Source organism: Mauremys reevesii, linkage group 6 (genome assembly GCF_016161935.1).
Source record: "Mauremys reevesii isolate NIE-2019 linkage group 6, ASM1616193v1, whole genome shotgun sequence".
Classification (NCBI taxonomy): Eukaryota; Metazoa; Chordata; order Testudines; family Geoemydidae; genus Mauremys; species Mauremys reevesii.
The window spans coordinates 86559900-86584367 of NC_052628.1; the positions used below are offsets into that span (position 1 = coordinate 86559900).

At 40.2% G+C, this 24468-nt stretch overlaps 2 protein-coding genes across 9 annotated transcripts in view; both read left to right on the top strand.

Annotated features, from left to right (window-relative positions):
- The first annotated feature begins 474 nt into the window (after nucleotides 1–474).
- Nucleotides 475–9867, top strand: C6H9orf64 (chromosome 6 C9orf64 homolog). 4 transcript variants are annotated; one of them, XM_039542877.1, is made up of 5 exons: nucleotides 475–673; nucleotides 1086–1432; nucleotides 3106–3365; nucleotides 6485–6680; nucleotides 9413–9867. In XM_039542877.1, the coding sequence occupies exons 1-5, from the start codon at nucleotides 663–665 to the stop codon at nucleotides 9643–9645; spliced, it is 1047 nt and encodes a 348-aa protein (XP_039398811.1). In that variant the 5' UTR covers nucleotides 475–662; the 3' UTR covers nucleotides 9646–9867. The 4 variants fall into 4 exon arrangements, with proteins under 4 accessions (XP_039398811.1, XP_039398812.1, XP_039398813.1 ...); XM_039542878.1 differs by having other exon boundaries at nucleotides 1089–1432; XM_039542879.1 differs by lacking the exon at nucleotides 475–673 and adding an exon at nucleotides 679–815.
- Nucleotides 9868–14657: 4790 nt separating this feature from the next.
- Nucleotides 14658–24468, top strand: part of KIF27 (kinesin family member 27) — a 44129-nt gene continuing 34318 nt past the window's right edge. The window contains exons 1-4 of one of the 5 annotated variants that reach the window (XM_039545675.1): nucleotides 14658–14758; nucleotides 18409–18477; nucleotides 19287–19664; nucleotides 22178–22378. In XM_039545675.1, the coding sequence (XP_039401609.1) occupies nucleotides 19367–19664; nucleotides 22178–22378 (499 nt within the window). In that variant the 5' untranslated portion in view covers nucleotides 14658–14758; nucleotides 18409–18477; nucleotides 19287–19366. Of the gene's footprint in view, nucleotides 14759–14793; nucleotides 14984–18408; nucleotides 18478–19286; nucleotides 19665–20441; nucleotides 20554–22177; nucleotides 22379–24468 lie in introns of those variants that run through there. The other 4 variants (XM_039545674.1, XM_039545677.1, XM_039545676.1 and 1 more) reach the window with 4 other exon arrangements.

Consider the following 24468-nt stretch of genomic DNA (forward strand, 5'->3'; position numbering starts at 1 on the left):
GGTTGCCAGGGCCAGCATTAGACTTGCTGGGACCCAAGCCCGCAGCTAAACCCTGCACTCTACCCCCTCTTCTGTCCAGCCGCCCCCCCCCAAACTTTGAAAGGGATCAGGATGCAATGGACTTTGACAACTCCTGGGCTAGAGTGACTTGCATGTTGTAGGTCTCAGAATCTCACCCATCGTTTTCTGTAATAGACTCTCAACGTCTGGCCAAGTTACTGAAGTCCTCAAATCATGATTTAAAGGCTTTGAGTTACAGTGCATAGTGTCATGTCTTTCTGACTACTGGAGGCTAACAAACGGCTTCCATGGGGGAACATGACATGGTATTTTGTTCACTTTCCTTAAGCCTGTTGTAGGTGTGTAACACTAAAATAAAGCCTGGTGCTTTCTCTGTTCGAATCACTCTGCAAGCAACTCGTTATCCTTGCTGCAATAAAATTCCATCAGAACTGCATTCTCCCTTACCCCCAAATCAGCAGCTGGCCTCTCTCCTTGCATCAGGAGTCACAGAGCGGGAAAGAATTTGGCAGAAGCGCCATAAAGAGAAGCTGCCGTAAAGGTCTGGCCGAGCCCCCACTCCGTTAAACGGCTCTTTCGTGCAGCCTGTAGCTTAGCTCACAAGCTGGCGCCCACCGTTTTCTGGTCGTATCGCCGCTATTATGCAAATCAGGCAAGTTGTCATTGACGGCGGGAGGAAAGGCGGAAGGGGCGGGCTAGGCGCTGCTACCGCTTCTCGTTCTGCCTGGTACTGTTACCGCTCTGACGTTCGCTGTGCGGAGCCCTCCTTGCGAAGCGCCCGCGCACCTGCCCAGGTAAACGGGGAGCCGGGGACGCTCGTCCCCCCCGTAGCAGCGCCCGCCCGGGGCGGGGGGGAGGCGTTAGTTCTGCGGAGAGAAGTGCTGTGGTGGCCTGTAGCTAATCATGGGCAAGGGGCGGGGCAACTTACCGCGAGACCTGGGGATGGATGGATGGATCTAATGATGGCCCCGGTCGTGCTGGGCCCTGTCACTCCCCTGGGTCACCTCGCGCTCTCTGAGTACTGCAGAGGATGACTCTGAATGTTTTTCTTTCCCTGTCGCTAGAAGGAGAGCCATGGAAGCGTTCCTGTCCCCTAAAGACTCTGCCAAGTTCATAGCCGAGAACAGCCAAGACGTGCTCGTTGAAGAAGAGGGAGTGAGGAAAGTTGCAGAGGCTCTGTTTGACAAAGTCTCAGCAAAAGAGTTCAGTTTGGCTGGCTGGAAATCTCTTCACGAACTGAACCCTCAAGCAGTGAGTGATGATGCAGTGAATTGGGTGTTTCTTGCAGATACCCTTAACTTTTCCTTTTGGTCCGAACACGAAGACCGTAAGTGTCTGGTGAAGTACAGAGGCAAGATGTACAGTGGTTACTGGTCTCTTTGTGCTGCAATCAACAGAGCACTTGATGATGGTTAGTACATAATTACTCTGAATTGTAGTGGAGCTGTATGGTGGCTATATGGTTGAGTTGCTTATTAAACAAAGACTGGGAATGGTTGGGTCATTACACCAATTGAATCTATTTCCCTATGTTAAGTTCTCCTCACACCTTCTATGGGCCATCTTAATTATCACTTCAAAAAGTTTTTTCCTCCTGCTAACGATAGCTCATCTCAATTGATTAGACTCTGCCTGTTGGTATGCATACTTCCACCTTTTCATGTTCTCTGTATGTATAAATATTCCCTGTCTATGTGTTCCATTCTATGCATCCGAAGAAGTGAGCTGTAGCTCACGAAAGCTCATGCTTAAATAAATTTGTTAGTCTTTAAGGTGCCACAAGTACTCCTGTTTTTTATTAAACTAAAACTCTACATACCAGTTATCATTATGATGGGGGAAGGAGGAAATTCAAGACTGTCTCAAAGTTAGTTTCAAATTTACTCCCTGACCCTGCAAATACACGGAGGTGAGCAGCTTAGTATACCTGGGTAGTCCTATTCAGTTCATATGAGATGAACTAGAAGGGCTCTAATAATACCCATTCTTATAGAAAATAAAGTAAACTACTTAATCATATAAGGGTAAAACAATTTCTGTCTTGGGTTATATTTTTTCCAATTAATTATACTTTTGACAATTATGTAGTCATATGCATATGTGACTCCTGTTATTTCAGGTACATACTTTTTAAAATTAATTTTATATTTTTGTGATTAACAAATAAACCTTGTCTACACTGAGAATTTTAGGGAATTTTCTCCTGTTAATCTAACACCAATGCAGCTCCAGCAAGTCTAGAAACCACAGTAAAAGAAACACCTGTACCTGGGGTAGGCTGGTACTTCCACAGTTGCTATCACTGAAGGAGTGCTAGACCCGTGGTCACTATAACAGCATTAAAAAGAGAACTGGATAAATTCATGGAGGTTAACTCCATTAATGGCTATTAGCCAGGATGGGTAAGGAACGGTGTCCCTAGCCTCTGTTTGTCAGAGGATGGGGATGGATGGCAGGAGAGAGATCACTTGATCATTACCTGTTAGATTCACTCCCTCTGGAGCACTTGACATTGGCCACTGTTGGTAGACAGGATACTGGGCTAGATGGACCATTGGTCTGACCCAGTACGGCCGTTCTTATGTTATATTATGTGAAGGTATGGCCAAAAATTCTCAGTGTGGATCTAGTTAAATGTCTTTATGAAGAAACCACAATGAGTGCATACAAATAAGGGGAAATCTATAAGGATATTTTATGTGGATTCAGAATGACTGACAATTAAAGTAAAAATAGGAGTAAGAATTGGGTGCTGATATTTGCATGGGATATTATTTAAACATCAAGTCAAGTATTGAAGACTAGTAGAAATGGGGAAAGATACAGAAAGAAGAGAAAAATGTACAATGATGACTTGCTATTTGGGAGTTGTTATCTATAGGAGTCTACAGACATAATAAAACATTATCTCCATTTAAAACCAAACTTAACAGTTGACTGAATACTTGATTCATCTTAATTTGTGAACATAACTTTGTAGTGTACAGCTGTAATATAACTGTTCCAATCCTAAGTGTATTATTATTTCGCAAATGCCTATATAACATGACATTCTAAAAGGTTTTTGTTTTTATTTTTCTGAAGGAATACCTATTACCAGTGCCGCATATTACGCCACTATGACACTTGAGCAGGTTAGACATGTATTTCGCTCTGACACAGATGTCCCCATGCCTTTGATTGAAGAGAGACATCGTATTCTGAATGAAACGGGGACAATTCTGCTTGAGAAGTTTGGAGGCTCTTTCGTCACCTGTGTTAAAATGAGTGAGAAAAGTGCTCAGAAACTACTGCGTATAGTAGTAGAAAATTTTCCTTCTTACAGAGATGAGGCTACATTTAAGGTAAGTTAGTTCTGCTGGGGAATTTTGAACTTAAAAAGAGCTCACTTATTACTGAGTGTACCCCAAAACTATTGTTAGGCTATCCATGAAAACTTTTTTTTTTTTTTTTAATGACAGGTCAAATTTTTGCCCAGAATTGAGATTTTTGTGAAAATAAGCTTCCATAAAATCAAAGGCTAACAGAAATGTTGCCATTAAATCTTTTTATTTTTGAATTTCAGTGGTAACAATTCTTCTGCTATGGTTTGCTATCCAAACATTATAGCGTGGTGTTAGTGCTTGAGAACCTGAAAGTGAAATTGACTAGAAACAAAAGTGAAATTGACTATTCAATTTTTACTGCTGTTTCTCTGGGGGTAAAAAGCAAACAGCATTTAGTGAAAAGCAAATTGATATTTTAATGGGTTTTTAATAATAATATTTAATCATAAGTAATATAGGGAACTTTGTTTTTGAAAAATAACTTAATTTTTAAGATGTGGTAAAATTGTGTTTTGTTCATAAAGCTAACAATAGATAACAAAATTACAAAGAATTACTTAAAAATCACTTGCTTAACTAAAGCTTTGGTGCTTCTTGAAACCCAGTAGGGACTTCCATAATTACTTGCACTGATAAATAACTCCTGTACTAGTCAATGATGCATTCCTTGTGGCTGATGTACACTTTTATGAGTAAAAGCACACAGTTTTTCTTTTCTTTTCCCCCTCTTCTGTTTGTTTCCTCTTCACCACTCTTGTTGTTTGGTTTTTTTTGTATTGTAGGAGTGTCACACGTTAGTTAGTGTCACACGTTCGTATTAAAAAGTATAACCACACTAGGCTTCAGCTTTTCTCAGTCATGCTCTGATTTTCCAGGGGAATTTTTACAACTAAGACAAGATGTCCCCAATTCTATGGGCATAAGTTTCACAAAATGTACTGCATACGAGACGTTTTGTTGCTAAAATTACAGCAGTCAGAGTCCCTATTGTCCTTATGTTCTTAAAGGCAAATTACAAACCAAAAAAAGTGTCTTTTTTTTGTTTTTGTGCCCTTAACAATATTAATAGACGCCCTCCCTCTCTTCCCCCCCGTGTGCTTCCTCCCTGCCCCCCCAAAAAAAACAAAACTAGTTGCTGTTATAGGGGACCAGAGACATATTACTTGTGAATCACTATTGTACTCAAAATCACTGCTGTACTTGAAATATGTCCCAGGTTTTTGAGATTCACACTGCAGGAGTCTCTTGCCTGCCAGTTAAACCATGGAATCCTTTCTAAGCAGTGACCCATGAATTATATATATATAAATATATAATATACACTTTGCGTCCAACATTCTGGAACTGTAAAATCCTCATTCCCTAACAATCCACCTTTTCTCTGATTTGATACTAGAAGCATTATCATATCTTTCATGTTCAAGACACTGCTTTGTTAGCAGCAACTAGCATTGATAACATGGTACTTAGGCCTCTGTCTGACTCTCGAGATGAGATCTACTGGTAGGTCAGAATTAGTAAGGGTTCTGATGGTTCCAGCTGTTTTTCCTCTTTTCATTGGGGAGGAGGGATCACAATCTAATCCTTCAATGGAGTCCCACTGCCAAAACTGATAGTTGGCCCAACTTCCCTCCAAAACAATCTGAGAAAACAGTTCAAATGGTAACACTATTTCCCCAAAGATATATGCTTCTTCCTGGAAACTGCCACCAACAATCCTAGCTAATTCTACTCTGTCCAACAGACAAGTTATGAAGGCTTAGAGGGAGATGGGGTCACTATGGTAGCATTTCGGGAAGGGCATGAAAACTACTATCACAGTCCAGTAGGCTTTAATTTCTTTCTTTTGAAAAGATAAGTGCTGGAAATTGTTGCTATAAATACAAAGTATTACTTCTTTACATAGAACAGGCTATACTTTGAGTTGCATTTGAACGAAACACAATAAGATTGTAAGATTAGTATTTCTTTAAAAATGGAGGGGGGCAGCCATGCAGGATGAGTGGAGGATGGAGAGGGAGAACTAAAAAAAACACACAAGTGTTGTGCAGAGAAACAGACTTGGCACTGCTGATCTCTTGGCCCTGTTGGAGTTGGGCACAGAGCAGCAAAAAATACGCTCTATTCGCTGGATTAGTTTAAAGCACGTTTTTAGAAAAAATAATTTTCTTGCTGTCCATTGTGAATTGTGACAATACGAGGGGAGGGGAAGTGGCAGAAAAGTATTCCAAAATCTAATGAAAGTCCTATCTCATTTGCTAGTGTTCTGTAGTAGCCACTTCAACAAACAAACCCTATTCTGCCATAGCTGTATTTTAATCAGATCTGGTTTTATTTTGATAAAAATATTTATAAAGCTGGGGCCCCAATCCTGCAAAGGCTTATGCACATTTTAAACTTTACACTTTGAAGTCAATGAGACTGCACACAATGAATTAAATGAAGCACATGCATCATTTGCAGGATTGAGGCCTAATACAAAAGCATTTTTACAATCTAAGCAAATCTCAAGCTTCAGACTATAAGACAATTACTGAAATGAATTTTGCCCTCTATCCCCGTGTAATTGACAAGATGTATGGAATGAATGTTAAGCGTTGCCTTCACTAGACTATTGTTTGATCAGTATTAAAGGCAAACTGTTGAACTCGATGTACCAGTGGTCTCATCCAGTAAGATACTCCCTATGTTCCTTTCCTCCGGATAAAGTCTTGAGTGAACTCTAGGGCCTCTGAAAGAAACTTTGATTTAACTGGGCTCCAAGTAGCATAACTTATAATAAACCATTATACAACAATATAATGAATAAAACAATAAACCATTGTTACTCAGTAACCTGATATCACAGTAATTCTCCGGGTAATAAACCAATATTATTCAATAACCTGATATCACAATATCTTAGTTCCACTTCAGTAAGTTCAGGTCTATCTGTTGTTTAAGGGTTTTTTGCATATAAAATTTGCATTTGGTTCTACAATGTTTTTATTGGAATGTATAGTAGATACCATATTCTGTTTAACTAGCCATCCTTAGTTGAGTAAGCATAATAATGATTATTTCCTTTAACAAAATGAAGTCTCTGAATACCTACATCTCTCAAGTGCCTAAACAGTTGTTTTCTTGTTGTCTGTCAGGGTAAAAAGGTGTCTTTTTATAAACGGGCACAAATACTAGTGGCTGATACTTGGAGCGCATTGGAAGGGAAAGGAGATGGCTGCTTCGGTGACATTTCTAGTCTGACTATATTTGCTGACTATAGGATCCCTCAAGTCCTTGTTCACCTGGGAGCAATGAGATATTCTGATGAACTAATGAGGAAACTCCATGAAGGTTTGCAACTCCTTTATTGCATCAAGTGTGTTTGTGTTGTTCATCAGCATTTATGAATATTTTGTAGCATAGAGATTATTAGCCTCTATGAAAGAGGTATGAGAGAAGTTTTTTTCCTTTTGGTATGCAGAGTTATCATCCAATGATGGGGAAAGGGTGGGAAAGTACATGATCTAAAGATCGGGGATGAGAAGACCACCCCCTGTCATCCTTTTCATCATATATAAATATTAAACTGTAAATTTATTTGGATTAAACACTACTAAGGCTGGATTTAAAAGGATGTATACCAGTTGAACACTGAGCTTCTGTTGGGCTGGTGCCATTTTCAACAAGGTTATAGCTGCCAGTTTGTGGCTTAGGGTATGTCTATGTTGCAGTTAGACACCTGCAGCTGGCCCATGCCAGCTGACTCTGGCTCACATGGCTTGGGCTAAGGAGCTGTTTAATTGCAGTGTAGACATTCAAGCTCAGGTTGGAGCTCCAGTCCAAGCTTGAATGTCTGTACTGTAATTAAACAGCCCCTTAGCCCAAGCTCCGTGAGTCCGAGTCAGCTGGCGTGGGCCGGCCACAGATTTTTAATTGTAGTGTAAACATACCCTTAGGCCTGGTCAACACTGGGGGGGCGGGGGATCGATCTAAGATACGTTGACTTTAGCTATGCTATTCTCGTAGCTGAAGTTGCGTATCTTAGATCGATTTAGAATTACTTACTTCGTGTCCTTGTGGCGTGGGATTGACGGCCATGGTTCCCCTGTCGACTTCGCTTCCGGTCCTTGCCGAGCTGGAGTTCAGTAGTCGACGGGAGAGCGATCGGGGATCGATTTTATCGCGTCTACACTACATGCGATAAATTGATCCCCGAGAGATCGATCGCTACCCGCCAATCCGGCGGGTAGTGTAGCCGTACCATTAGTGAGTTCCTAATAGTTGTACCTACCTTTTAACTGAACTTGAAAAAACAAAAGGGTGGAGACAGTCATTTACCTCAAACTGCTAACAGCTACTGTGTGTGTGAAAAGAACAGTAATATAGAAATGTAAAGTTATTTTGTTAGTTATTATGTAAACGTATCCATGGGAAGTGAAATTCTGAAGACCATATAAGTAAATTCTCTCTAGAGTCATTAGTAAAGGCCTAGCTATTGTAGCCATTAGAATAAATGAGTCCCTTTACATCTGGCAGTCCTTTAGTCATGTCCACTGACAACTGCCTCTATTCTAATCTGTGATGTGTTTTGTCAATACATGATAGCACACTTATATCCAACAAATACAGCTTCCATATTGTGTTTTTATTTATTGATGTTTGTTTCCATTTTCCTGTGCATGTTAACAGTAAAACAACTAATAATAGAAATAGGATTTGTCTCTAAATTTTTCATTTATTTGTTTCACTTTTCTCATTAAAACCTGTCTTTGGCTTAATCACTGTACCCTGTACTTAGTTTTGGGTAATTTTTGGCTGTTAGTTCATCTCTCTGATGAAACAATACTGCCTGGCAGTAGGGTAAATCCAATATCAAGACATTATAAACAATAGTTCATTTATTAAATCTACACTTCCCTGTCTCCTTAATTACACCAATCACTAACTTAAAAGAAAGCAGCTCCCAGTCCTCCAACTTTTGATTTTCTTCCCTTTAGCAAGTCTTCCAGAGCAAACAAAATCCTCCTCCTGAAAATCTGAATACAGTGCATTGCACTTTATTCATGTACCCAATGTTGCTCTCCTGTAATGTCCTGGTTTCAGTGTTCACAAATCTTTCATTATTGACTGGCAGCATCAAATACAAAATAAAAGCTATAGTTCCATTCTTGAGGGTACTGGGGAGAGGTAAAGGACATCAGAATAATGGGATGAACTATAGTCCCACCTAATAATGTTTCAGGACCCAACCTTTATTTTCTGGATTATTCTGTTTTAGCTGTTAAATCCTTTTTAGATTAAAATAGTCTTCTGTTCAGTTAGTGAGCTGTTCAGAAGGAGTAGATTAACTCTTCTAAAATATATATATTACTTAAAAAACAAAAAATAAAGTAAATGGAGAAAATGAGAAACTGCAATATCGCCTACATGCAAAACAGTGCATCTGTCTTATCTTCCCCAATGACAAAAAAAGATGAATAATTATATGACACAGTGGATTTGTTCACTAGCTGTTTGGAAAACAGATTTGAATTCTGTTTTAAATCACAGGAGCTTAAGAGTCTTGTGGTCTTCTAGTGCCGGAGTGATATAATCAGATTCTGCTGCCATACAGTGGTGGATACGTAATTGTCAGTCTCTTGTCAGAAAAAGATAAGGACTGGAATTGCAAGAACGGGAGTAAGGTGTATTCATAAACGTGTGCAGCTTCCATAGCGCTGGCCTGCAACATTCCTGACTTTGAATAGTGCTGTAGTATCTGGATTTGCCCCTATATCAACCCTTCCCTCATCCGTGGCCACCTACTGCTGTGTTTTAGAAATAACTAAAATATATAGGACATACCTCACGGTAGATGGGAGTTTAACAATGCAGCAACTCATAAATATACACAGAAAAACAAAATGAAAACCCTAGAAAATGCACAGGCTGAATTTTTTTGATTTATGGTACAATATATCAAATCTGTAACTCTGGTTTCTCTTTAAACTACATATAGTTAAATATAAAGTGTATAACATCTGTGACTCCTGTCTTCTGTTCCACTGAACATTAATTGGAGTGCTCTCTGCTCTGTTCTATAGGAATAATGTTCCAGTCTGGAGATAAACAAGAAGTGGAGATCCGAGGTTGTTCTATTTGGTGTTGTGGATTGATTTGTGATCGCCTGCTGGAACTTTATAAGAAGAAGGGACAAAACATGAGTGAAAGAATCAATGCAGTTCTTCTTGATTATTATCTATGGGACTATGCCCGGGATCACAGGGAAGATATGAAAGAAATTCCAATTCATCGTGTACGTTGCATATACTACTAACACCAATTTTATAGATCTCTCACTGATGCAGCATGCAGATTTGTTACCTATTCTCTGATGTATTAACACTTTGTCCATCACTGCGTATGTTGTGTATTAGTACTCCATAGAGTTCACATTCAGGGAAGGCCTATTTTTTTGTATTCAATAAATAATTAGGCTTGAAATAAAACTGACACCTGGATTTATATAATCAAACTTTATTAAAGTTTAATCACTTGATTGAGTAAATATTCAATTAATCTAATTTGCGTTGTAAATCTTAAACAACATAACTGCATTTTTATAGACACACATGACTGGAAGAGACGTTGAGTTGAGAGATCATCAGGTCCAGCCCCCTGCACTCAGGCAGGACCAGGTAAACCTAGACCAGTCCTGACAGGAGTTTATCCAACCTGTTCTTAAAAATCTCCAGTGATGTGAATTCTGCAACCCTCTTGGAAGCCTATTCCAGAGCTTAATTATCCTTATACATAGAAAGCTTTTCTTAAATCTCCCTTGCTTCAGATTTAGATCACTGCTTTTTATCTGACCTTCAGCTCACATGGAGAACAATTGATCACCGTCCTCTTTATAACAGCCCTTAACATTTTTGAAGACTATCTGGTTGCCCGTCAGTCTTCTTTTCTCAAGACTAAATATGCCCAGTTTTTTTAACCTTCCTCATAGGACATACTCCCCTTTATTTACATTTGCACACTATTGTAATAATATTTCTACAAAGTATGCCTTGTAAGGTATCATTTGAAAACTCACAATTTGCTGGTTAGTATTGACCTGGTAAAATGTGTGGCAACATTGATGTGACGTTATAAGATTCCCCTCTGTGCTGTTAACACATGCCCCAAACCTTGGAGCCCTGCCCAAACAGAAGTTGGCAAACTTGCTTGATTATTTAATTGTGATACACTATAACCACTTGATTCTTTTCAGCAGTACCACTGCTTAGCCACTTATTTCCCATTTTGTAGTTGTGTGTTTGATTTCCCCCCCCCCCGCCTCCCCTAAGGGTAGTGTTTTGCACTTTGTCTTTATTGAATTACATCTTTTTTATTTCAGACCAATTTAAATTGTCATGGTCATTTTGAATTCTAATCCTATCCTCTAAAATGCTTGTAACCCCTCCAAGCAGATTTTGTAAGCATACTATCCACCCTATTATCCAAGATTATTTATGAAAATACTGAATGGTACAAGTATCAGAGGGGTAGCCGTGTTAGTCTGGTTCTGTAAAAGCAGCAAAGAATCCTGTGGCACCTTATAGACTAACAGAAGTTTTGCAGCATGAGCTTTCGTGGGTGAATACCCACTTCTTTGGATGCAAGTAGTGGAAATTAATCCTGAGCTGATGGTGTCAAATTTGCAAATGAACTTTTCCTTAGAGACTGTCCAGTTTGGCCAATGTACATAGCAGAGGGGCATTGCTGGCATATATTACATTGGTGGACGTTGGTGGAACCGGTTCATTCAGCTGCACTTCCACCAATGTAATATATGCCATCATATACCAGCAATGCCCCTCTGCTATGTACATCGGCCAAACTGGACAGTCTCTAAGGAAAAGGATAAATGGACACAAATCAGACCTTAGGAATGGCAATATACAAAAACCTGTAGGAGAACACTTCAACCTCCCCGGCCACACAATAGCAGATCTTAAGGTGGCCATCCTGCAGCAAAAAAACTTTAGGACCAGACTTCAAAGAGAAACTGCTGAGCTCCAGTTCATCTGCAAATTTGACACCATCAGCTCAGGATTAAACAAAGACTGTGAATGGCTTGCCAATTACAGAACCAGTTTCTCCTTCCTTGGTTTTCACACCTCAACTGCTAGAACAGGGCCTCATCCTCCCTGACTGATCTAACCTCATTATCTCTAGCTTGCTTCTTGCTTGCTTATATATACCTGCCCCTGGAAATTTCCACTACTTGCATCCAAAGAAGTGGGTATTCACCCACAAAAGCTCATGCTGCAAAACGTCTGTTAGTCTATAAAGTGCCACAGGATTCTTGAATGGTACAGGAGCCCTGCAATATTCCACTACATATGCCTTCCCAGCTCAACAGTGAACCATTGATAACTATCAGAGGGGTAGCCGTGTTAGTCTGTCTGGTAGAGCAGCAAAAGAGATATCCTGGGCACTTATAGACTACAGAAAGTTTTGCAGCAGAGCTCTTTGCGGTCTGCTTGCATCCATCCGAAGAAGTGGGTATTCACAATGAACTGCTGCTAAAAAAAAACCACTGTTATATCTTTGCTGCTTCTATTGATAACTATGTTTTGAGTACAGTCTTTCAAGCACTGGTGCAGCCACTTTATAGTAATTTAATCTAGATCATATTTCCGTAGGTGGCTTGCTTATGAGAATGTCATGTGTGACTGCATCAAACATCTTAAATCAAGATACATCAGGTCCTCTTCTTTTCCCCCCTCCCCCCCCCCCCCATGCACTAGGCCAGTAACTGGGTCAATTTTAATTAAGGATTTGCAAAGCATAAGAGACTTTCTAATCCATAATTTAGCCCTTAAATCATGATTTCTCATGTACAGCCCTCTGCTAGGTGTGCTGTGATCATTCCTTCTAAGGGGAAAAAAACACTTCATTTTGTGGCATGCTTGTAGCTAATTCCCCATAAATTATTTTACAAGCAGAATAAAATTTGCAATGTAGTGTTGTCCAAGTATTACTTGTGGTTTAGGAGGCATTATTGTGATAAAGCTATGTATCTAGATCAATAAACCTATTTACAGAGACGAGGTGGGTGAGGTAATATCTTTTATTGACCAGCTTTGGTGAGAGACAAGCTTTTGAGCTACACAGACAGGGCCAGCTCTACTGTTTTCCCTGCCCCAACCAGTGCGCCGAATTGCTGCCACGGACGACGGGGACAGTCCATGCGCCGTTAGGGCAGCACGCACGTTTCTGCAGTGGCGGCAATTCAGAGGCAGCTTCTGTCTTCAGCCGGGAGACAGAAGCTGCGCCGCCGCGGACAGCTGAACATAGAAGCTGCTGCCGAATTGCCGCTGCTGCGGAAACACGCGTGCGGCCCTAACGACACATGGACTGCCCCCGCCGTCCGCAGTGGCAATTCGGAGCGCTGCTTGGGGGCAAAAACACAGGGACTGCCACCCCTTGCAGATTGCCGCCCCAAGCACCAGCTTGGAATGCTGGTGCCTGGAGCTGGCCCTGTACACAGAGATCTTCCTCAGGTCTGGGAAAGGTATTCAATGTCACAGCTAAATACAAGATTGAACAGATAATTTAGCATAAGTACCTTGAATAGTTCCTTAGAATATGTGCTAAATGGCCCTTAACACCCCTGTAGTCATAGGACAAAAAAGGAGGGGGGTTAGTGAGTTACAGATTGTTGTAAAAGCTATAAATCCAGTGATTTTATTAAGACTATGATTTTTAGTGTATAGCAAAGTTATGAATTTAAGCTCCCAGGCTTGTCTTTTGAAAATGTTGTGCTGGTTATCTCTGAAGAAGGCCAGAAGTGGGGGTTCAGGAAAGATTTATTTCTGGATGGAGTCCCCCTGGAGTATGCATTGGAGTTTTATACCCAATATGGGTTCCAGTCTGGGGTGGTACTGGTAGGTGATACCTAGGGGTGTGCGGTTGGGGATGGGAGGACATTATTTCTGTATTGAAGCAGGTTCTCTCAGGGTGTGTGTGTGGGGGGGTGGCGGGGGCCTTCCATGATGTGATCTACTTCTCTGGTGGAGTGTCCTTGTTCAGTAAAGGTAGTTCTGAGTGTGTTAAGGTTTATATCCCAGACTTCCTCCTAGGAGCATATTCTGTAGTATCTAAGTGCCTGGATGTAAATAACAGATTTTGGGGTGGTTATTGGATCTATGAAGTAGGTGTGGTGATCTGAGGGGTTCTATTGTTAAAGCTGATTGTGGAGTCCAGGGGAAGTTGATTCTACTGTGGGAGAGTTCCAAAGAGAGTTTAATTGACTGGTTGTGTTTGTTGAAGTTTTTGTGGAAATCTATGAGGGAGTTTCTGTCCAGAGGATGAAAATACCATTGATATATCTCAGGTATATCATTGGTTTTATGATGCATTTGTCCAGCAATTCTTCGTCAAAGTGGCCTGTGAAGAGAATGCATATTTGGGAGCCGTTCTAGTACTCATTGCTGTTCCCATAGTTTGGACAATATGGTTGTTCGAATGTAAATTGTTATTTGTGAGGATGAAATGGATGAGTCTGACAATGTGTTTGGGGTAGATATCTGAGGTTTGTCCATTGCCTTGTAAATATTTGTGGCAGGCAGCTATGCCATCCTTGTGAGGGATGTTGGTGGACAGATGACTTAAATTACCTCACCACCTTGTCTCATCACTTCAATTACCTCATCACCTTGGGACCTACTCAGCCTTATGCCGTGTTGAAGCTATCTACAGGCATTTGTTTTCATTTTTTTTAAAGTAGAAGTTTGGCTTTAAATTTTTTGGACTGTTTTGGGATAATTAGAATGTAGGGAAGGGTCACGTGGTTGTCATTTTTCAAATGCTCTTTTTAGTGTTTGGATAACAAAAACGGCCTGAGGTTCCTGTGAACCTCCAGGGACCTTCTACAGAAACAAGGCTTAAAATGGGTATAGTTTTATTGTTTACTGAAGGGCTGAGTACCTTTGTTTCAGTGTTTGCAGAATGCCCCGTATGACCTGGGATTGCCAGCCTGTGAGGTGGCTTGGCTAAAGAAAGAAAGGGGGTCTTACTGCCTTTTTCCTTTTGAATGATGTTATTGCTTGTTTCAATCAAAGTGGAGGAATTTTGTCACTACTACCAGACTGTACAATAAGCTAAATATAGTACTATGTCATTTGGTCATAATTAGATTTGATATCTGGGTTACTGTGCATGTGAACAGATTTGACATTTTGACCTGAGATGCCATTTTAACAAGCAGCACCAAAGCGCATGCGTAAGTGATAGCACCAGGACAGGATATCCTATAACTCCCCCTCCAAAGCCAGTAGTTGCCTGTATGGATGCCATGAATGTGGTTTAAGTTATTTTTTGTTGTGAACACGCAGGCCCAAGTGGGACCGAAGGCGAACCCCGCGGCCAGTCGCCCCAGTCTGGAGCTTGAAGCCGGCAGCGTATGTAGCCTCCTCCAGGGGCACCCGGGGAAGGGTGCGGGCGGGCAGCGACTCTCGCAGGGCCCTGCAGGGGGCACTGCGCCGGGCGGGCGGGCGGCAGGGGCCTCGGACTCGCTGGTCGCCGCCGGGCCGGAAGGTTCCGCTGTTGCCTGGTGACCGCGTGTAAACAGAAGGGGAGCCGAGGGGAGCCGGCCTGCAACACGCTCCGCCCGTGCCCAGCAGCAGGTGGGTTTGTCGCAGCCCCGCGGGTCGGTGCTTCCCTCCCCAGCCCTCTGAGATGCCGCAGCCTCTCCTGGGCCTGGCAGCGGCCCCGCCAGCGGACAGGCCGGCGCGGGGCCTTCCCCGAGGGGAGAGGAAAAGGGAGAGAAGCTGGACCCCCCCCCCGCCGCCCCCGGCCCGGTAGGAGCCTCACGCTGCCCGTCCCGCTCGGGCACTAACGCTGCTCAGCCGAGGAGCCGCGCCCGGGAGGAGCAGCCTGCGCCCCGTGTCACAGACCGGGCGCTGAAGAAGGATGGAGAAGTTAAGCAACGTGCCCAAGGCCATTTGAGAGCCAGGTCTGGCAGCCAAGTCTCCTGGGTCCCTGGCCTGTGCCCTGTCTTAGCAGGCGGTTCTCGAGCACTGGGCTAGGGAGCTACAATGGCATTTCCAAGGGTTTGCTGGCACCGCACCACACCACGCAGGGTCTGCTGTGCTTGAGACCCCTTTCCAAACACAGCGCAGCAAAGTGGCTTTGTTGTTAGCCGAACCCAGGCTTAGTCTGAGGATGAGTTCTGAACCCGATTTTAATAATAAATAATTATAATGATCGAGCAGAGACACTAACTGTGACATCTGCATGTGTACTATGTGAGTAATTCATAATAGACTTCTTAAAATTATATACATTACATCTCTGTGCCAGTCTGTCTTTCGATTATGGTGTCTGTTGCGGGGGAGGACGATGGGGAAATAGAATATTTCAGGTCATAAGTAAATATATTAGCATAATACATTAGCATAATATTGGCACTAGGTGAACAAAGGAAGAGCTACTAGCCATATTCTTGCATTAAATATTTCAGTTGCAAGATACAGTATTAATATGAAAGCTATATGAACCCAGAAGTCAGATCTCCTGGTTCCCATTTTAGTGACCTGATCCCCCTATTAATTAAAGGTTCCGCACTCGTGTTTTCTACAACTTTCCAAAATTCTTTGTGATAACAAGGTAATAGTCCATGGAGGTAGTTTTTTGTTTGTTTGTTTAATAACATAAAGGCTAAAACAACTGGCAGGTTGTAAATACTGATTTATATTTCAATTAGTGGTTTCTAAAGAGCTCATGATATTTTCATTCAGACTAAAAGCAATTCTGTGCAGAAATAATTAAAAAAAAATTATTTGTGTGTACTGAGATTTGCTTGTGCTGAGCCATCAGACAATAGTATTCTTTCTACTCTGCATACTACAAACCATTGTACCTATGCTTTATGCTTGTAGAGAGACTATTCTGTGTATTTGTAAACCACAATCAGGTTTCTTTAAAGTATCAAGGGGTAGCTGTGTTAGTCTGTATCCACAAAAACAACAAGGAGTCCAGTGGCACCTTAAAGACTAACATACTTATTTGGGCATAAACATTTTCGTGGGTAAAAAAACCCACTTCTTCAGATGCATGGAGTGAAAATTACAGTATAGCCCCCAGGTATAACCGCTCCAGCACATCATCAACAATCTACAACCTATCCTGAAAAAAAGGTCCCTCACTCTCACAGACCTTGGGAGACAGGCCAGTCCTCACTTACAGACAGCCCCCCAACCTGAAGCAAATACGCACCAGCAATTACATGCCACACCATAGAAACATTAACCCAAGAACCAGTCCCTGTAACAAACCTCATTGCCTACTCTGTCCCCATATCTACTCTAGCGACACCATCAGAGGACCCAACCACATCAGCCACACCATCAGGGTCATATTCACCTGCACATCTATTAATGTGATATATGCCATCATGTGCCAGCAATGCCCCACTGCCATATACATTGGCCAAACCACACAGTCTCTACGTAAAAGAATAAATGGACACAAATCAGACATCAGGAATGATAACCTACAGAAGCCAGTAGAAGAACACTTCAGTCTTCCTGGACATTCTATAACAGATTTAAAAGTAGCCGTACTTGAACAAAAAAACTTCAGAAACAGGGGCTTGAATAGGGACTGGGAGTAGCTGGCTCACTACAAAAACAACTTTGCCTCTCCTGGAATTGACACGTCCTCCTCAATTATTGGGAGTGAACTACAGTCACCCTGATTGTATTGGCCCTGTCAACACTGGTTCTCCACTTGTGAGGTAACTCCCTTCTCTTATATATAATTCAGTATAATAATGCCTGCATCTGTAATTTTCACTCCATGCATTTGAAGCAGAGGGTTCTTTACCCACGAAAGCTTAGGCCCAAATAAATCTGTTAGTTTTTAAGGTACCACCAGACTCCTTGTAGGTTTCTTTAAAGACTTTTTTTGTCTATGCTGAAAATATTTAGAAGTGATAGATCTTGTAAAATATTTAATCTAATAGCCCTGTTGCCCCAACTCTGGACTCTCGTATTTGAGAGTTTTCTGTGCTTTTTTTAATTAAAAAATGTTCAGTAACCAACACTGTACATAATATTGTTATGAGACCCTAGTAAGTTCCTTATATAGTGGAACCATCTCTCTTTCTATACACAGGCACTATTTAAATAAATAAATCCTTCTTCCCCCTCCCTCCCATATAGTAGCTACAGAACAATGGAAATTGGAATCCACTACTTGTTCTGCTTTCAGTTTGATTCCTGGAGCACTCATTTCCACTTGCTATTGTCAATTAAAAAATAATTAAATACTTAAATAGGGATCCAGTTTAGAAAATAGAGAAAACATCTTTTAGACCTTTGGATCCATCTCAGCTAACTATATTCTGCAGTTGCAGAGAAAGTGATCATGACAGTGAACATATCAGATACTAAAGTGATACTAAATTTGAGGTTACACCAAATCTCAAGAAGAAGATAGTTATAAAACCTTTTATTTAGGCTTTGATCCTAAAGTATTAAAAGGCAGGAAATCCATACATACTATTTATATGCTAAGCTGGCCTTTACACAGTCTTATATATGGAAGTCTAGCAAACAGTGCTACTTCTTTTTCCCCTCATTTCTGCTCTCATGGGCCTCTCTGAACTGAAGTTGTTGTGGTCATGCAGCCTTTCCATAACTTCAACTCTGAACCTTTGGTGTCCCAAGAAGGTGTCCATCCATGCCTGACAAACGGCTTTCCAGAAGGTTCAGAAAGTAGCTGTGGGAGGGGGTGCATTCCCTAAGAGTGAATATGCAGAGGACAACAAAAGGAATCACAATTTCTATAAGTTACCTGTTTTCAAAAAACAAATGCAACCAAAAAAACCCAAACTGTCATTTTAATTAGGTATGTACTTAACAGTGATTAAAAAGGCCTGACTTCTGCATCAGGCTGCTTAAAGTATAATAATCAGAGAAGTATTAAAATCACACCTTCTTGTTGTATGCAGCTAATCTGTTTCCCGTGTGGTTTTCAAGTCCTATCTACCTATCTTATTTAAGTGGAAGGCATTTTTAATGTGCTTTTACTTCTTTTTCCCCTACAGAGCTAATATAGCTGTGGGAGAGTGAGTTGGATTAATTCTGAGCACATGCTTCATCAACAGAATTGATAAGTAAGCTCTCATGGCGCTGTCTCTATTACTTAATGTAGAGGTTCTCAACCTTTTTGGAATTATGCCATCCTCTCCCCACAACTTTTTTTTTTTTAACTTGGAGCCCCACTCTCCCCTCCCCTTACAAAATGGGACTTTTCAATGTAATCTAGGTGGAATTGGGGCTATTAATACACTGAATCCAATAAAGGGAATTCTATTTGAAATAAATCAGTCCTTTGATCCTGCTAACTGTGCATAGGCTAGGAAACCTTTTAAAAGCACATGCCTTAATATCCACAAAGTTTTCAGGGCAGTATTTCTCAATTTCAGCATTGAAGAGTGCTAGTGTTTCCATGGGGGTACAGCAAGCCTTCCCATTCACTTACAGGGTCACACCACCACTCAGTGAAATTTGTCCTAGCCACCCCACTGTCAGATGGTGTGGCGGATGGGCTAAATTTCACTGAGTGGTGTTGCAACCTTGTAAGTGAATGAGAAGGCTTGCCGTACCCCCATAGAAAGTTTAGCAAGCCTCCCCAGAGGCGCATGCCCCCTGTTTGAGAACTGCTGACTTAATGTAATCATGCCATGTCCAGAAAGAAGGTCACTTGACTTTCAGTTCCAGGTCGAATTTGCTGGTCTGGTAATTAAGAAGGGGAAAAAATTACCTATAAACTGAAGAAATATGGGACTGGAATCTTCTATGCCTATTTTACAGGACAGAAACTCACTCACTTTAGTTAACTTTTTCCAAAATGGAAAGTTAAGTCAGTCACTGGGACGTGAACTTCTATTCACTGTGTAATTCAGAAAACTTTGTTTCTTAGATGCAGAAGATTGAGAATGTTATGAAGACAAGAACCATAAGAAAATTTGTTCAAGTTAAGTGTTAAAATTGGAGGCTGTCATGGAAGAGATTCCAGTTAAAGTTGCTGTAAGAATAAGACCTCTGCTTTCCAAAGAGATTCTTCATAACCATCAAGTATGTGTGAGACTGGTCCCAAACACACAGCAAGTTATCATTGGGAAAGACCGTGTCTTCACTTTTGATTTTGTATTTGGCAAAAATTCAACCCAAGATGAAGTTTATACAACTTGCATTAAGCCTTTAGTGGTGTCTTTGATTGAAGGATATAATGCTACAGTTTTTGCTTATGGACAGACAGGGTCTGGGAAGACGTACACCATTGGTGGAGGTCACATTGGTATGTTTTGGAAAGTTTATTTTGTTTCTGTGATTTGTGACCAGTGTACTTGCCTAACCCAAATAAATAATACTTGGAAGGCTATGTAATAGTTGTGAAATAACTATATTTTACAGGTGTATTTTAAAAAACCTGAGGCAAATTGTTGTTTAGGCTGGCTGTTGGGTTTTTGTTTGTGTGTGTGTGGATTTTTGTTCGTTTTTGCTGCTTGATTGACTTTTCCCATTAGAACACTGGGCTGTCTCCACGTGCAATTAATAATTCCAATAACTGTGTCTATGCAGCATAGAGAGCACTACAGTCTATCTATATTTGAGAAGTTTCTACAGTGCTCATTGCCACAGTATCTAAGATCTATGCTACTGACAAAAAAGATTTAAAAGGCTACTGGAAAACACTACTATAAACTAATATACTCTTCTGACCAAACATGAGTTAGATGAGCTATCCATGACAGGGGTTTACCTTAAGTTAGACTGTACTCAAGAACCCTGAGAAGTATCATATGAAGTGTTTTTCCTCCACACCCCCCAACATTAAATTAGTGCCAGCCATTGGAGCTTCTGGATTTGATCCACATTTAAAATAGGATTGTTTTAGATGTGCAACTATTTGCTCTCATCTTCCAAATTTAATCCCAGCCTGTGCTTGAGCATCAAGAGCTCATTTATTTTAACCTGTTTGATCTTAACTTTATTTGGTATTAACTAAAAAAAGTAATGGTGAGCAAATCTGTCTTATCTACTTTAGGTATTTCTAGCATATCCATCATGGTAGTACTTGAGTGCCCAGAATATTTTTGTGCTCCTCAAATAATTCAGTTGAGCACCATGAGAGTCTGAATACTACATTCTGAACAACGTAGAGTCTGCTTACCTCTTTATCTAAAGTAAGAGTTGAGAAAATATTATTTTAGCATTATATTGGTGAGTCTAGGCCACTGTAATATACACTTCCTTTTTGTTCCCTTAGCATGAAAATTACACCAATGTAGCCTCTCCTTAGACTCAAACTGAGTGTAATGAAGTTTGAAATTACTGAGGATGTCAGGAGGTAGGAAGTACACCACCTTAGATTCCCTTAGACTCACTTATGAATTTGACCCTCTGTCTCCATATGATGGTCTAAAAAAGGATACAGTTTTAGTACCAGATCAGTATCGTAGAGATCAGAATTTTGGCTTAAAATGGCAAACATCTGATCTTGTTTTGGGTTATTTTGCCAGTAATGACAACTCCCTTAACCATCATCATTCTGAGTTATCAGACATTTATTATTATTGGAATTCTGTTCCTGTTAGAGCGTGCTGCTGCTGCAGAATTTTATAATAGAAAACAAGATTGTAAAACATTTCTTATTTCAATGTCTTTGTGGTTCAAGTTTCCAGATTAGACTCCTGCTGTTTAAATATTGACTACATCATCAGGTAATCAGCATGTTATTCTAAAATATGGAAAACAGTCTCTTTTATCTTTCAGACTAACTGAGTCATATTATCTTTTTTTCCCGTGTTTAAATTGAATCATTTGAAGATTAGATTTCCTCCTCTTGACCATGTTCACTGCTTTCAGGTGTTATTTCCCCTAATAGAAAAACTCAAATTATAACATCACAGTTCTTTTTTTAATTTCACCTTTCCAAGTGGATATAAATAGATTATTTTAAAAATCTCTGTAAAAATTAAAATCCTCCTTATTCTTAATTCTTTTTATTCTTTTAATTTCTTGTCATCTTTTGGCTGACCATGGTTATTTAATGTTAAGTCTGTGTTACCTAGAAGCTTTAAATAGCAGGTGCCACAATACAAAGCTGTTCAAAGCTCAGCAACTTTTTTCACATATACCTATTGAGTCACTGATTAGATGGGACAATTTCTAATTTTCTTGGTTAGAAGGAGTGAGCCACTCAGAAGCCTCTCATCAACCCCCAACCAATTTCCATACTGTGGAATAAGTAACATCTGAGATCCTTGCTGATATTTAAAAGCAGGAGTTTGACATGGCATTGGTGAGCCGTATGTTAGTTTTTAGGAACACTTCTTGTTCTTTTAAAACATCTCCTATTTCCAGCACATGGCAACTTACTGAACTACTGTTATATCCTTATTGGAGCAAGAGGTATCTACTGAAAATTGAGGTTGTCATTGTAAAATTGTGCAATGTCCTGGCCATCAGTAATCACTGAGTGTAAAATGTGGCTCATGAGAAATATAGACTTATAATAGTGATGCATTTGACTGCTGAACCACTCACCATGTTGCCCTCCAGTTTATATTAACAAGTAATTTATTGGAGCTTGAATATGAATCCTGTTAAGGACTGTAAACAAATATTCAGCCATTCAATAGTATTGATATATTGTGACTTTTTGACAGAACTAAATTCTTCAGATTCACAGGTGCCTTATAGCTAATGGCCACAGACTTTTGTTCATGTTTCAGAAGTTTAAACTTTAGTCTAAACTATAAAGATATATTCACTGCAAGCCTGGTCACATTTCTGTTTATATTTTAGCATCAGTTGCAGAGGATGAAAAAGGTATCATTCCACGTGCTATACAGGAACTATTTCAGAGCATCTCTGAAAACCATAATATTGACTTCAGTGTGAAAGTATCTTATATAGAGGTCTACAAGGAAGAACTCAGAGATCTGCTGGAGTTGGAGACCTCTATGAAAGATTTACACATCAGAGAAGATGAAAAGGGAAACACAGGTAGAGAAGCCTATTTGAACTCAACAATTTATTAAATTTGCTCCTACTTATATGCTTGAAAGAATATTTCGTTCGAAGTGCAAGTTTATGAAAGCAAATGCAAAATGTTCTTGTCTTCTCTTAAAAGATAAAGCACTTATTAATTACAGATATTAGGAAACAAGAGGGGAGGTCTATTGTAGGGATACATTTTACTGATAAATGTAAAGTTCATCTTGAATGGTCTGTGTCAGTTTTGTTTTTAAATAGCTGTTAATACATCAGGAAAACAAATACTGCTAGAGTGGGTGGAAATGATAAGGAGCAAATATGGGTCCTGGTCCTGCAGATCCTACAGAGTAATCTTAATGATTTCAATGGGATTATTCACCTGAGTAAATGCTGCAGATTGGACCCTTGCTTCTCAGCCTCCTTACACTTAATTCCACATAAAATATACAATTTCTATACTGTACAAGCTGTTGTGTTGTGCCTTCAACTGCATTATGCAGAAGCTATACATGTAGTAAACATCTGGCCTCAATAGTTTCACAAATTCAAATGAGAGAGGAGAAAGTGATACTGAGATAAAGTGCTGGTCTTGTTGGTGGCTTTGAAATGGATGAATGCCAGGATGCTCTTGGTGAAGCATGGGTTTTTGAACAATGATCCATCAATAAATTTTAAACTATTGTGCAGGGATCAGTTACTCTTCTTTAGTACAAACATTTATGCGTGTAAATTTCCAATCAGCCTCAGCTGACCGCATATCCTTCTATGGCAAGCTCTTCTCATTCATCAGTAAAATCCTGGGGAAAATCTATATTGGACAGTAATATTCTTTATTACTTCTGTATTTTTGACTATCCAATTAAACAGAGACCTATGAGGTAAGGAAGCTGTCCAGAAAATCCTTGTCACAGCAAACTATTACTGAAAAATTGCTGACTTTCTCATTTTTACCATATAATTATAAATTAAATAAATTGGATATAAATATTGTACTTACATTTCAGTGTACAGTATATAGAGCAGTATAAACAAGTCATTGTCTGTATGAAATTTTAGTTTGTACTGACTTTGCTAGTGCTTTTTATGTAGCCTGTTGTAAAACTAGGCAAATATCTAGATGAGTTGATCTACCCTCTGGGGTATGTGTATCCCTGGTTGAGAACCACTGGGATGCACTGTTTTTTCCTAATTTATCATAAGCAGGGCTGGCTCCAGGGTTTTTGCCGCCCCAAGCAGCAAAAAAACAAAAAACAACAACAACAAACGCGATCGTGATCAGCTCTGCTGCTTCAGTCTTTGGCGGCAATTCGGTGGCTGATCCTTCCCTCTGACAGGGAGTGAGGGACCCACTGCTGAATTGCCGCCAAAGAGCTGGACGTGCCGCCCCTCTCTGTTGGCCGCCCCAAGCACCTGCTTGCTGGGCTGCTGCCTGGAGCCGGCCCTGATCATAAGGCAACATGGCACAATGCTCCTTTGCACATGGGGCCCAATTTTTCAGTATGGCATTATCTTGTCCTCCAGTTTTGCACTCAATTCTTTTGTGTGTGCATAGACCTGCATGTAAACATTTGAAGAGCTCAGTAGTCAGGAAATTCAAATTAATTGCTTGAAGTAAGTGTTACTTGGTCATATTTCCTAGATGTAGTAAAGTGTAAGCATTAATACCCTCTGGTCCAATCCTGCAAATGAGCAACTGAATAGTTCATTGACTTCAGTGGGGCTACTCACATGAGTAAAATTACTCACAAATGTAAGTGTTTGTTGTATTAGGCTGATCGACAATAATACAAATATTATATAGGTATAAAATGACAAAATTATGATTTGTGAGAACCATAACTTTGAATTTTCTCTCTTTTGTTTGTTTAAAGTCTTCACTGTAACCTTGCATTTGTTGTTTTTTGTATTGATTTAAATAAAGTCTCTAAGCTTTTTTGTAATGTAAAAATGCATTTTATACATACGCTACAGGTTTAATATGCTGTATGTAGTGCTTCCATTAGTATAAATTTTTCTTATAGGTATTTCCTGTGAGCTCATATGCTAATGTGAGCTTGTACACATTATTATAGCTAATTTTATTTGGATTTTTTGGATTT